This window comes from Populus euphratica, unplaced genomic scaffold (assembly GCF_000495115.2).
Source record: "Populus euphratica unplaced genomic scaffold, PopEup_1.0 scaffold986.1, whole genome shotgun sequence".
In the NCBI taxonomy this organism is placed as follows: domain Eukaryota; kingdom Viridiplantae; phylum Streptophyta; class Magnoliopsida; order Malpighiales; family Salicaceae; genus Populus; species Populus euphratica.
The window spans coordinates 4,307-19,468 of NW_011500833.1; the positions used below are offsets into that span (position 1 = coordinate 4,307).

The 15,162-nt window shown below is 35.8% G+C and overlaps 1 protein-coding gene across 5 annotated transcripts; it reads left to right on the plus strand.

Moving 5' to 3' along the window:
• The first annotated feature begins 1,280 nt into the window (after positions 1 to 1,280).
• LOC105116531 (mediator of RNA polymerase II transcription subunit 15a-like) lies at positions 1,281 to 14,391 on the plus strand. Of its 5 annotated transcripts, none has more exons than XM_011013929.1 (12): positions 1,281 to 1,449; positions 3,215 to 3,401; positions 4,525 to 4,636; positions 5,289 to 5,412; positions 5,711 to 6,880; positions 8,096 to 8,166; positions 10,322 to 10,396; positions 10,656 to 12,068; positions 12,205 to 12,549; positions 13,089 to 13,292; positions 13,382 to 13,470; positions 13,873 to 14,391. In XM_011013929.1, exons 2-12 carry the CDS (start codon positions 3,289 to 3,291, stop codon positions 14,081 to 14,083), a joined length of 3,927 nt encoding a protein of 1,308 aa, XP_011012231.1. In that variant the 5' UTR covers positions 1,281 to 1,449; positions 3,215 to 3,288; the 3' UTR covers positions 14,084 to 14,391. The 5 variants fall into 5 exon arrangements, with proteins under 5 accessions (XP_011012231.1, XP_011012230.1, XP_011012234.1 ...); XM_011013928.1 differs by having other exon boundaries at positions 3,258 to 3,401; XM_011013932.1 differs by having other exon boundaries at positions 3,258 to 3,401; positions 13,876 to 14,391.
• Positions 14,392 to 15,162: the final 771 nt, after the last annotated feature.

The following is a 15,162-nucleotide window of genomic DNA, read 5'->3' on the forward strand; positions in this document are numbered from 1 at the left end:
AATTATTATATATACAAATTAAAAACTAATGGTTAAATTGAAAATACATAAAAATTTAACAAAAAAATATAAAAATAAAATAACTAAATGTATACCAATAACATTTAAGAATCATAATGTATTTATTAGAATATGAGATAGAAATTAAGAAAAAGAAAGAAAAAGAAAAAGGATCATTGATAATAAATCATGAATATTTGGATTGCATGTGTCACCTAGGATGGAAAATGAGATGACAAGAAATTAGATTATACGACAAGATACTATTTCAGACTACTAAGAGACATTGTACATACATCTAAAAATACACAACATTTCCCACTTGTTAGGGAATGCACAACATGCTAAAAACTGCTTCTAATTAAAAATATTAATTCAATAATAAATCATAACACTACTCCCATGCAAATCAACAATTAAAAATAAAAAAGAACAAAAAAAGGTTAATATCCCTTGCTTAATGCATTAAATTTCTTAGATTGAATGGTATATTTGTAATCCAACTTTATATAAAAACCAAAAATACCTTTACACCCCTGCATCAAACAATTGATTTTTTTTACTCTGAAGAGTATTTTAATTATTCTACTACTTATTAAATATTATATAGACAAAAATACCTTCATACAAATCACTAATAACGGATGACTTGCATGAAAATACCAAAATACTCCTTAATTAAATACAAGTAATTTTTTTACTGAAGCTGTCACTCCATTACTGTAGTGGATATTGATGTGAATCTATGGCCACGGTGATTCGTCCATGTATTTTTTTAGCATATTTGTTATTACAACTAATCTTTATATTCTTAAGAAACAAATAATATGGGTTCTGTAGTTACAAATATAATAGACCAGTCCCTATAGTCTCACATACCTAGTAACTTGGTCCCTCCATTAATTTTTCTTTATAGAAATGCTGAGGTGTCACCAAGAGTTCGTTAGTTTTTGACAGTGAAATGTGATTAGAGGATCAGTTAATTATTCTGAAAACTTGAGAGATTAATTTGTTAGCTTTATAAAAATACAGAGACTAGGTTATGATAATTAACTTAAATTTTTACTTGTTTAATATTGGGTTTTAAAAGTAATATAATTTTTTTAAAAAATATTTTATTTTATTTTAAAATAATATATTTTTAATGTTTTTATATCTTTCTAATATATTCATATCAATAATTTTTTTTTTAAAAAAATTATTTTAATATATTTTAAAATAAAAAATATTTTAAAATTTAATCACAGCCACCCTTGTAAACACAAACGCTGTTACGCAATTTGTAAGGAATATGGAAAAGGCGAAAGTCATGTGTATCTGGTTCTGTTCTCTGGGGCACAACACTCCTCGCTTGAGCCGACCTCACCTCTCTCTCCTCTCCTCCCCCGCCTGTCTCCGCCTCACCGTAAAACACCACCAACACCAATAAGGGCTTCATATATCCTCCAGGTGCTTACTTCTCTGTTATTTTTATTCTGTGCTATTTTATTTACTTAATTATCGGTATCATTCTAAGAGAGAATTCGATTTTAATAAATAAATAATCGGATTCGGTTAAATCCTAGCTCTTGAACGCAATTCGAAGAAAGATACAATCGACCAATTCGAATGTTTTCTTTTCGATGTGTTAGCTAAATCCACATGAACTGATCAGCTTTTTGTCACCTTTATTATGATTATTATAATAATTAAGCTCTCAATTTTGGAACCCTAATTTTTTCTTTTTAGTGGAAAACTGAAAATAATTCCTTTTATTTTCGCAAATGAGAAAAAAAGGAAGAAAAGAAAATTTTATACAGTGCTCACGCTACTGCAAATAATAATAATAATAATAATATGCCTTGATAACCTCCATGATGTGTCCTTCCTAATCTGAGAATTTAATCGGTTTCTTAAGTAGCCAACTAATGTTTTTTTTTTTTTTTGTTTGGAACTGCCCAGCTAATATATGGGGTGGATCTTCGTTTCGAAATGTTACGCCTAACTAACTACAATATCGTGATCACTTGAGTTGAAATTTAAGAGCATGCAGAACTGGAAAACGAATGCTTTCGTTCCCTTCACCCCAAAGGCATTCTAGTGCATTGAGATAGGAAGAACATTTTATAACTTACCTCAAGGTCAAGCATTTAGTTCGGTCAGGGTTATTGCGTTGTCTATTAAAAAGTTAAAGAAAGAAATGCCATGTAAATTGTATTATTTCATCTGGGCTTGCTAAGTTGATTCTTTTCAGTCCAACACTTTGCAGTTGATGAAAACATGAAATGTATCATGGTTAATACTGTCTTCTTCTTCTTCTTATTTTTTCCTGGATTAGTGTTTCTGGCGTCTTCATGCTCTACTTGTGCTGGGTATTTAGACTGCTGATATTCAATGGAGACTGGAAAGCCCTTGTTTTCTGATTTTGTTTTGTTTTCTTCTTCCTTCTTTATTCTTTTGAGGATGTCTTATTCCTATCTTTCTAGCTACACTTTTTGCTCCCTCAAATATTTAGTTTTTCAGAAGTAAATAAATACATTAATAACAAGTGCGGGAGGATGAGAGGGGGAGGGGGAGGCGTTTTTTACAGCATGTATTTACATGCAAGTAAAAAAGGGTAAGCACCTGAAAAAGGCGCTGTGCTGAATCTAATTTGGTAAGAGGTGACGAACTGATATCTAGAACATAAATTAATCTATCTACTGAAGTAAAGCAGTTAAATATGTTTACAATGTTTTTAAATATTAAATATCTATTTTGATCTGAAACTGTGGACTTAAAACAAAAGGAATAGAAGTACAAGTTTGTCATTGTTGTATTGCATCAATTATGGATTACAAGCGTCGCTTGAAAACTTCAAGTTAAATTGAAGCACTGTGAGTTTGTCCATGGCTTGGCTTACCATCACTCACCATCTGTTGATGTGGCAAGTTCTGAGATGGCTGACTGGTTTTTGTATACTTGGTTTTAGAAGCTCTATGAAGGTTCAAGCCCAAAACTTTACCTAGAATGCCTGAATACCCAAGATCCTAGCACCTTGCCCTGAATGGTGGTGTATCTTTGCTATGCCTCAGATTTTTTGCATGCTACGATGATAAATTTTGTAAAATACCTTAATAAAGAGCCTGCTATTAAATGGATCTTTTTCCCTAAGCTATTCAAGTCTGAATAATCTGATACTCCAATTTTATGACTTTGATGCGGTCTGACACCTGCTATTCTTCTTTCTTTTTAGGGTCTATTCTAACATGTGACATGATCTTTTGTTCTGGTGATAGAAGTGGTTTGTTTTTGGTTGGCTAAAACCCCATGGATGCCAATAATTGGAGGCCTACTGCCCCCGGTGGAGAACCTGTCATGGACACGGGTGATTGGAGAACTCAATTGCAGCTGGACACACGCCAAAGAATAGTCATCAAAATGTAAGTGTTTGTTTCCTATTATGTGGCAGTGCTGCAAAATAGCAAATTCCATATTTATAAGAAAAAAGGAGAAGAGGAAAAGGTAAATGAAAATCAGCATGACTGCCATGAGGCGACCTCAAGTATAATACACATCTTTTATATTTATTTATTTATCATTATTCCATGGGTGCTTCACAAGAAGCAAACTTGGGCGAATCAAAATTGTTCATGGAGTATTTTTTGTTGGAACTTCTTGGGTAATCTCTTCTTTTGATATTGATCTCTGGGATGGCTGCATGAAGCTTGTTCCGCTTAAAATTTCAAGGTTAATCCATTGCTATGAGCATACATGTTTCGATTGGAAACTCAAGTTGCATCTGGACTTAAAATGAAGAGTGTTGGATTTGGGCCTTCTATTTGTTTTAACTTCTATAGGGTTTAAATGATAGTAATCTTGGAGCACAAAAGCAACAAACAAAATTCACTTAGCCCAATAGTCTATGGTTTCCTAGACTCTCATTGTAAAGTTGAAGGTTTTGATGACTTAGCTACACCCAAAACCATATAGACAGCTAGTGCTGGCACTTGCAATGGCCAATCAGTACCATATTTTATATATTGCAGTGTGAGATAAGGTTAGCTTATTGTATTTTCATAATTGAAAGGATTTCTCTTCTTTTCTATTTCAATTATAGCACAGTATAGAAGTTTTCTTAGGCAGAAGTAAATGCAACTGCAATGTTTGTGCAGAAACATCCCTGGTTACCTGCTAATTTGATTGTATATCTTAGAACTTTGCCGTAAATGAAAGGTGCTTCCAGTTCAAGAAAATGAAGCATGAAGCTTGTATATGGAAATTTAAGACAAAAGGGTGGTCAACTAAACTCCTATACTATGCACCTTTGGAATAATATGGGGAAAGGAAGTAAAATAGATGTCTATGCAACTTCATTCCATATTTTACTTGACTGACACTTGGTTATCTCAATATTTGTGTTTATTTTTTGGCAATTGAATCAATTTATGCATTTTTATTTTTATTTTGGGGTGGTTTATGAGTTGAGGGTTCTTTCTTGCTGCTGCTAACTTCTCTATACTTGCCTGGTCATTAAAAACTAAATGTAAAGTATTACATGTGCAGCATGGAGACATTAAGAAGACACCTTCCAGTTTCTGGTGAAGACGGATTACAAGAACTCAAGAAAATAGCTGTACGGTTTGAGGAAAAGATTTATACTGCTGCAACAAGTCAGGTACTTTCCTGATGCTAGGTTATATAATGTCAACACTCGCTAGACTTGAATATACACATGAATATGTTTGTAGATTTATGCATGTACAAATGTGTGTGTAGTGTGCCCATGCTCCCTCACTATTCACTGTGTATGCAAGGTTGATTGGGAGTTCACATCTTTTTGTTAAGTCTCTTGACATGTGATTTATTAAGTGTGACCAGGTCCTTTTCAAGTACAAGGGAAGTGGGAAAATAGCAGCTCTATGGCACAGATAAAATAATATAGTGAAGCAATAAATACATAATTAAATAAAAAGAGGGGTAACAAAAGTAGATCCTATATTAGTGTTTGGGAATGTGGTTGAAATCGTGTTCCCAAAAATTTGAAATTATTATTTTTTGTTTAAAATTAATTTTTTTAATGTTTTCTAATCATGTTGATATGTTGATGTCAAAATAATTTTTTAAAAATAAAAAAACGTTATTTCGATGCATTCTAAGCGAAAAGCACTTTGAACCGCAATTGCTACTGCACTTCCAAACACATCCGAAGATGCAAATACATAAAGCTTAGAATATCGGAAAGATAGAGCAGATATCCCCCCCCTTCTCTTCTATGTAACATGGATTGCTTTGAGGTCTAATGTTTTGTTAATGATATCTGATTTCAGTCTGATTATATGCGGAAAATATCTCTGAAGATGCTTGCAATAGAGAACAAGTCTCAAAGTACCACACCCTATTCTTTGCCACCCAGCTCCACTGGCAGTGGTAACAAACCCCTGGATCCAGGAGGTAATAATGCAGCCAAGCATTGAATTTCCAAACATCTCTCCTTTTGTTTTAATTTTTGTGTTATCAAACTCTTCTACTTTTTATTGCTGCATATTTCTATGCATATGTCTTGCATTTTTTAAAAAGTTGAGCAATTGATGAATTTTAGGCAGGAAGTGCAGCTTATTTTGCTCTGAGCCTTCTGATGCCTTGAATCAAATCCATCTTAATTCTTTCCCTCATGCCTCTATGAATAAGCTGCCTGTCTTTTTTTTTTTTGGTTGACATGGTTTTCCTTTTTGCTTTTTATCTCGAACAGGATCTTACAGTATGCAGTCTCAAGTTCACAATCAAGGGCCATCACTCACTATCCCATTGCCTGCTAATCAATCTCAAGAACGCCAGCAATTGTTGTCACAGAACATGCAGACTGGTATGGCATCTAGTGGAGTTCAAAGTTCTTCTGGTTTAACGTCAGCATTGCCTCCCATCTCCAGTTTAACCCAGACTGTCCCCAACTCTGCTGGCCAGAATCCTAACATGCAGAGTGTCTCCGGTGTTTCACAGAAGCCAGTGGGGAATCCAATGGGACAAGGGGTGCCCTCCAATATGTTTGCCAATTCTCAGAGACAAGGTAGGCAACAGGTTGTTCCACAGCAACAACAGCAGTCCCAAAATCCTCAGCAGTATTTTTACCAGCCACAGTTACAACAACAGCTTTTGAAGCAGAAGCTTCAACAGGGAAATCCCCAGCACTCACTTGTGCAATCTCACGTCCAGCAGCAGCAGCAAAACCTATTACAGTCAAATCAGTTGCAATCTTCTCAGCAATCTGGTGTGCAAACACCTTCTGTTATGCAGCCTTCAATAATGCAAACAGCTCCTCTCTCTTGTCTTCAACAGAATCAGCCATCTTCTGATCAACAGTCAACACAACCCATGCTTCAGCAACATTCACAACCAGTCCTCAGGCAGCAGCAACAACCTCAACAGACTACTGGTATTCATCAGCAGAGGTTGCTAGGCCAGCAGAATAACCTTCCAAATCTGCAGCAGCAGCAATTAATGGTTCAACAAAATAACCTATCAAGCATGCATCAGCAACAGCTGGGCTCTCAAAGTATTGTCTCCAGTTTACAGCAGCAGCAGCTGCTTGGAGCTCAGTCTGGTAACTCAAGCATGCAAACTAATCAGCACCCTGTACACATGCTACAACAGTCCAAGGTTACGCTGCAGCAACAAGCACAACAAAGTGCAGGTACTTTGTTACCTAATCAAGGGCAGCAGCCACAACCACAGCTGCCACAGCAGCAATTGATGTCACAGATCCAATCACGGCCAGAGCAGCGGCAACAGCAATCAAATCCATTACAACATGATCTGCAACAAAGATTTCAAGCATCAGGTTCCTTGCTTCAACAGCAGAATGTGACTGATCAGCAAAAGCAGTTATATCAATCTCAAGGAGCCCTTCCAGAAGCATCCCTAAGTAAGTTATTTCACACGTGCAGCTTCCTAGCCTTGCTCCAACTGCACTTTTGCAGTTTTGTGTTTTCGTGTAGATAACTTTTTTTCTTTCCAATTGATGCATTTCCATCTGTCACAGAGCTTTGAGTTTATGGATAGATGAATCTCTCAAAAATATGATAATGGTTCAAGTCAGTAATGCCCTTGTTGGTAGCTCTATGTGCTACCGCTGCCATTAATGGCATTAGCAATGTCACTGCTATTGAAACCATTGCTGCAGTCACAAGCCAGATTTGCTACCACATCATGCCCTCCAGTGCATTGCACCAACTGTCTACCTTTCATTTTGAATTTAATGGATGATAATTTAAAAATACATCTCCAATTGGACAATGCATTTGACACTAGGGGAACTAATTAGCTAACTGATTTTTATGGGAAGAAAGATGGTGGATTAACTCTATGAGGCATTTGAGGTGTGGTATACTGATAAATCATTACCTTGCTGAAAAAATCCCATGATCATCTCCCCAATGCTAATTCTGTGATGCACGTGAAGTGTTTCATCCTTAACTTAAAGGAACAAGGAATGTGATGCATGGCTACTCTATATTCTATGATTGAGATGGTTGATTTTAAAGATTTTATTGGTTAGGAGGTAAAGAGCACTTTCTGTTTGTTCAGGCTTGTAATCCTTTCTTGGCTACTTGAAATAAAAATGCGATTTCAATTTAGCTTTTCATGTTCTCAAGGCTTCTTGTAGACTTCCTGATTATTTGGGTGGAATCCTTCTTGTGTACTTCCTGCATATTGAGGTGCTACTGTTTCTTCTTTCTTCTGTCTGTTAAATTTTGCTACCATCCAATTCTTGTTTGTTGAAATGCTATGACTATAGATTTCTTCTACTAGTTGAGTAATTGAGCCTTTATATATGTATATGTATAATGATCACTTGTGGGTGACAGGAGCATATGGTTTTCCATAAAGTCTCTTTGATCTGACTGAACGATTATATAACTTTTATATGGAGTTTCCAAGTCCAACCTGAACTTATATTCCTACATAAGGAAATAAAGCTCATTATTCTTCTGGACTACTAAATACTAGATAGAAAATAAAACCAGACCTTAAGATTCCATATTTACTGTGAAAATTACAGAAATACAGTTTGTCTACAAAAATCACACAAAAATACACAAATTCTGATCTTTTGTTGTCTGAATCAAAATTTTTGTAGCATCCCCAGATTCTACAACACAGACTGGACATGTGAATGGCAATGATTGGCAAGAGGAGATCTACCAAAAGGTATTTTATGGAATTTACAGTTAGATGAAAATTTCAAGTATGTCATAGCCTTGCAAACTTCAATGGAAAAAGGTCTCCTGGGATATGGTACAAGGGAATTTTATTCAGCTATGGTTGGGATTAGTTAGGATGCATTATAATTTCCATAATAAGAATGATAAATTATTGATAGATGACTAAAGGTGAAATATTCACATTTCTAGGTCAAGGGAATTGCTTTCTTGGTTCTGACACTGACAACAATTTTTTCTCGTTCGTGAACCTCTGTCTTTTGAACTGTTTTTTTCTGTACTCCCATGTTTTTGTTGTTTGGTGAGTAAATTGATGGCTATTCACATGGAATGCTATGGTGAAAGGACACGTGGACAGGCCACATGTGCAAGAGATCCGCTATTTGCAAATCATATTATACCATATGTAAAAATTATAAAATAAAATGGGTCTCTTATGCCACATGTTAATTTGAAAAACAAAAAATAATTAAACATTAATGAAGCTTTGAATTGAGAGAAAATAAGGAAAAAAATTAACTGAAAGCTTCATATCAAGATTTCTTACAATATAATTGTTTTTTAATGTTTTCGTTTAAACCAATTAAAAGTTTGTATTTTAAGCTTTAATGTAAGAGGCATATTGAATATTTTTTGGTTGAGAAGTAAAACTAGAAAAATTACAAGGAAATTGCATCCATGTGAGATCAGTCCTCATCAAAGCTCCTTAAATTATTTAAAAATTTATGTTGATACAATAGTTGAATAATGTGTCATTTTCAATTAAACTATTTATTAACAAAATGATAATATCATGTAATTCAAAGTTGTAATTTTTCTTGAACTTGAATATGGACTGGGAATGTAGAATGTATTATGTGTACATATACATGATTTGTTTTTTGTTTTTTTGTTTTTTCTTATTTTATTTCATCAAATATCAATTGAGAAATAAGCATGTTTTGATTGAATTAGTGTAATATAAAATGTTTTTTGAGCTAATAAGTAAATAATTTAGATTGTTAATATTTTTGTATAGAACCTTTAAAATTTGGATCAATAACCATCATTCACAAGTATCTGATTTGTTATTGTTTCTGTTTAAATACAATAATAATATGAATAAAAACAATTATATCAATTAGCATAATGTTTCGATAAGATCATCATATAAAATATTAATATGGTAAAAGATATTTATATTAAAATAATCACACTATCAAAATCGGACCATGCTAGGCATTGCGGAAGCATTGCTAAATAATATAGCTGAAAGAAGTTCACAAAGTTATGAAAAAATATATAGGTATACAACTCTATTTAAAATTGACTAAGAAATAAATCGCAGATGATGTACTTATATATTTCAAGAACTTACTGCCCAATGGGTGGGCCTCTGACTCGTTATTATATTATTTCCTATGAGTCCAATTGCTAGTAGTTCTTACTGTAATCACAGACTTGAAATCAAGAGTGACATTATTTTTGAATGACAGTATCATATGTGAAGTGAACAGTTATCTGCAGGATCACAATCAAACTCATTCTAACATGTGATTGATGCAAGAAAAAAATAAGTGGACCCAATCCATTGAGTCATGGCCATATCCGGTATTGTTGAATTTTATAGAAAATGCGATTGAAATTCTGAACTGTTTAGTGGCTGTTTTCTTAAGTCATAACCGCAGATTTGATGAGGACAATTCTTTTGTGCCTTGGAGGGAGTTCTAAAATGGGACAACAGTGGTTGTTGATAATGGTACGTCGTAGGGTCTCAAGGCTTATCAAGTGTTAAGTTGTAAGGGCTATGAAATGTTACCAAAGTTGTGACATCCATTGTCTTGAGTGAGAACAATAGAGGACAATGAGTAGTTTGCAGGGAGGCTAAGCAACTGAATTTAACCAGCCCCTGAATCTTGTCTGAAGGTCTATAAATTACACAAGGTCCTTTACACCTTTCCATTCCATCAATATCACTATCCTCTTTTGAGTTTTCATCTTTGACATCCACTTCACTATGAAATCTGCTCTAATTTATGTCATCCTCCACTTTTTTTTAACTGATTCTCTTAAGTTTGTCTGTGATGCTTTCTTTCTGATTGTGGCACATGAAGAAATCAAGCATTTGACTGATTATGTCTTGCTGGTTGTTATGTACTTTCTAGATCAAAGTCATGAAGGATATGTATTTCCCTGAAATAAATGAAATATACCAGAGAATTGCTGCCAAGTTACCGCAGGTAAATTGACTATGCAATTGCCCATGCATGATTCTTAGACCTCCATCTTGAGCTTTTGTTTGTAGCTTATTTATGGCTTCTTTTTTTTTTGTTCTCATTAACATTGCCTGTCTATATCATCTGCACAAATTACCCCCCAACCACCCCAAAACCATGACACAGAAGAAGTGGAATAAAAAACATTGTTTTCAGTAATGTTTTGGTACAAAGGGTCAATATGATTTTCAATTCTTGTGTTTTTGTTAACTTTGTTTTCTAGCACGACTCTCATCTGGAACAACCAAAGTCAGAACAGCTTGACAAGCTAAAGGTACTTAAGACCATGTTGGAGCGCCTGATAATGTTCTTACAAGTTCCGAAAAACAACATCACGCTTAATTTCAAAGAGAAGTTGGGTTCCTATGAGAGGCAGATTTTAAATTTTCTAAACACAAGCAGACCCAGAAAGCCTGTTCCTAATCTTCAGCAAGGACAGCTTCCCCAGCTTCATGTGCAACCTGTGCAGCGACCCCAATCTCAAGTTCCTCAATTGCAGTCCCATGAAAATCAACTTAACCCCCAGTTGCAATCAATGAATTTGCAAGGTTCTGTAACAATGCAGCAGAACAATGTGCCAAGCTTGCAGCATAATTCTCTTTCTTCTTTATCTGGGGTTTCTACATCACAACCAAACAAGATGAATCCAATGCAATCAGCTTCCAATTTAGATTCTGGACAAGGAAATGCACTGAGCTCATTGCAGCAGGCACCTGTAGGATCTGTACAACAGAATCCTGTGAGCAGTTCCCAACCTACCAATTTTAACACATTGTCAACACAAAGTGGGGTGAGTATGCTGCAGTCGAATATTCCTCGTCAGTTGAATTCCAATATGATTCAACACCAGCATCTAAAACAGCAGCAGCATGAACAGCAGATGCTTCAAACACAACAGCTTAAACAACAGTTCCAACAGCGTCAGCCGCAGCAGCAACAGCAACAGCGTCAGACGCAGCAGCAACAGCATTTAATGCAGAAGCAACAGATGATGCTGCAGCAACAGCAGCAGCAGTTACACCAGCAAGCCAAGCAGCAGTTACCTACACAGATGCAGATACAACAAATTCCACAGCCGCATCAGATGAATGATGTAAACGAGATGAAGTTGAGACAGGGCATTGAAATCAAGCCAGCAGTCTTCCAACAACATCTCTCGACAGGTCAACGCACTGCTTTCCCACATCAACAAATGAAACCAGGATCCTCATTTCCTATTTCTTCACCACAAATGCTCCAGCATGCTTCCCCCCAATTACAACAACATTCGTCTCCTCAGATTGACCAGCAAAATCTACTGCCTTCTCTAACTAAAACTGGAACACCTTTGCAATCTGCAAACTCGCCTTTTGTTGTCCCATCTCCTTCAACTCCTTTAGCTCCATCCCCTATGCCAGGAGATTCTGAGAAACCCATTTCTGGTGTCTCCTCACTCTCAAATGGTGGAAATATTGTACACCACCCAACTGTTGCACAAGCACCGGCTCCGTCCCTGGCAATTGGCACTCCTGGGATATCTGCCTCGCCTTTGCTTGCAGAGTTTACCAGTCCTGATGGTGCTCTTGGTGGTGCTTTGACAACTGTTTCTGGCAAGTCAAATGTTATGGAGCAACCACTTGAACGCATGATTAAAGCGGTTAGTCATGCTCTTTTTTTTGGTTTTACTCTATTATTTCGGACGCACCTAGAAAAGGAAAAAAAACATTTAATATTTGAACATTTTCTATGTTATTTTGTAATTACAAGAAAATGATTGTTATTTTATTTCTCAGGTGAAATCTCTTTCTCCTAAAGCACTTAGTGCATCTGTCAGTGACATTGGCTCTGTTGTCGGTATGATTGACAGAATTGCTGGCTCGGCACCTGGTAATGGGTCTAGAGCTGCAGCTGGTGAGGATCTGGTAGCGATGACAAAATGTTGCCTTCAGGCAAGAAATTTCTTCACTCAAGATGGGATGACTGGATCGAAGAGAATGAGGCGCCATACAAGTGCCGTGCCCTTGAATGTTGCATTATCTGCTGGCAGTGTAAGCGACAGTTTTAAGCAGTTTACTGGTCCAGAGACATCTGATTTGGAGTCGACTGTAACGTCAAGTGTCAAGAGGCCTAAAATTGAGGTATTACTATCGTTCTGCGTTTTAGTTTGAAACTAATTACAATGTTTGTTATATGTGGGTTTACCCCTATTCTATTTAACCTGTTGTCTTTTGCTTTCTTAATGTTTCTGCTCGTATTTCTGGCTACAAATATTATCTTATTATGTTAAAATATTTTGTTTTGCACTTCCATAGAGTGCCATAATTTTAATAATTCTCTCTGCAATTTTGAATCCCACAATTATGCTTGTCACTCTAAAAATATAACTCAGGAGCGAAATAAAAAGAATCTGCAGCTGGCAACAATTAAATAGTTATTTTGGCTCAAGTTCTCTGCAGTAAATGTCAAAGGAGGAAGGTGGTTTATCATTTAATAGGGTATTCAAGGAAGGTGTACTTTAAAAGGATATAGAATGACAAGGTCATGATGCTAGAAATTTTTTACTTCTGGTTCGTTGTGAATGCATGCTAAGTGCTGTGTGATGGACACCTGACTCTTCATAGGAAGGCTCATTTCAGCTTTTATTCCAGCTGAATAAACAGAGTAGCTCTTCTTGCAGGCTAATCATGCCCTTTTGGAAGAGATAAGGAAAATAAATCAGCGACTTTTAGGCACAGTGGTTGATATTAGTGATGAAGATGTTGACTCAACTGCAGCAGCAGCAGCTGCTGCTGAAGGGGGTGGAGGAACCTTTGTCAAATGCTCATTTATCGCTGTGGCTCTGAGTCCAAACTTGAAAGCACAGTACACTTCAGCGCAAATGGTGGGCTTTCAAACCTGCTAATATAAAGTTAATAAACTAATATAACTGTAATGGTTTCTCTGTATTTATTTTGGTTTATTCATGTGCAGTCAACAATTCAGCCCCTTAGATTGCTTGTGCCTACAAATTACCCAAATTGCTCACCGATACTGTTAGACAAGTTTCCATTTGAAGTCAGGTAAGATATTGGGACAAATGTGTAACATGGCTGTGCAATTTAAGCATTTTTTTATGGGTTTCCTGAGTCTGATCACATGAGATCATCTAGATTTTCATGCTAATAGGGTGACAATACTGCCTTTAGATCAAGAAATTAAAAGATAACCCATCTCTGGAGTGATGAGTAAACCTGTAAACTGTTTCGAACTGCTCACTAGAAATGAACCCTGAATGATTTTGTTTTAAGTTTATATCCACAGTTTATTTTGTTGATCGCCCTAAATATTATGCTGATCCATACTTGGAGATAATCCACCTAATAGTTGTTTATGTTTTTCCTTTGTTCCACATCGTTTTATAATCTGACATCTAAATGTTACTCTTGTTTCTGCTTCAATGCGGTCTTGTGTAACTCTTTTAGCAGTAAAGAGTACGAGGATTTGTCAATAAAAGCTAAATTTAGGTTTAGCATCTCTCTTCGAAGCCTTTCACAGCCCATGTCGCTTGGAGACATAGCCAGTGCTTGGGATGACTGTGCCCGTGCTGTTATTTCAGAGCATGCACAACAAAGTGGCGGAGGCACCTTCAGCTCAAAATATGGTTCTTGGGAAAACTGCGTGAGTGCAGCATGATCCAAAGCTGTTCTGAACAGGATTTTGTTGATATAGCAGTTGTGGAATATGTGATGGGCTGCTTCTCCTGTGATGACCAAACTTGAAGTTTTGGATTGATTGGCAGGAATTTACCAGAAGCATAAATTGCCCGAGGTTCATCTCTTCGTGAAGACTCCAAGGTTCTTGTATCATAGAATAATATTATTTTTTGTTTGTTTGTTATAATACATTGTATTATATGTGTATTTGGTTATACTTCTAATGTTTGAATACATGCTGCATTGTTGTAACAAATTTCTAATGTTAATGTCATGTCATTGGTGAAATCTTCGTGGGGTCGGTATGAGGTGTCAACACACAGCAAATGAAACTTCACCCCTCTCTTTATCTATGCCTTGTTTCTCTCCATTTTTTTCTTTAAGAAAAAAACCATCTTCAATCATCCATGAACGACTACAGAAGGAAGAGCATGACCCTAGATTTATTCATTACAAGCAGCAAGATGAGAATTAGATTTTCCCATTTTCCCCTAATACGGGGATTTATTCGTTACCCAACATTAATTTCTGTAAATTAATGTTCAAATCTATCTTTGTTCCTTCAGTAGTGTTTCTTTTTGGAGGACAAGCTTTCTCATATCTCAAGGATGGGTGCCCGCCTATTGCTACAAGACAATTCTTTTTACAGTAAAAGAACAAGAAAGGGACGCAAAGGATAAAGAAAGAATGAGACGAGCAAGTGAGCCCCATCATATATATGCAATGCTCTTTAATAAATTCAAGTGTTTTTTTAGAGCTTTGAAGATTATTCTTGATCATGTCTGCCACAAGAGAATTTTTCTTGTTTGTTTATAATTCATTTGTTTCTATTAAGATTCTTAGAATCTGTTTAATAATTAGACATAATTATTAAATTCGTAGATTGGTTACGGTACTACCTTTTTGCATTATAGTCCTTTGTTTTTAAAATCTAATTCATATGATATTTCACGCGATTAATTGGCTGGTTTTTTTAATTAATATTAACAAAAAGCTAAGTTGTTCAACTGTGTAGCTCTAAACCTATTGCACTGTTGATTCACAGTCCACTTGCCCCCC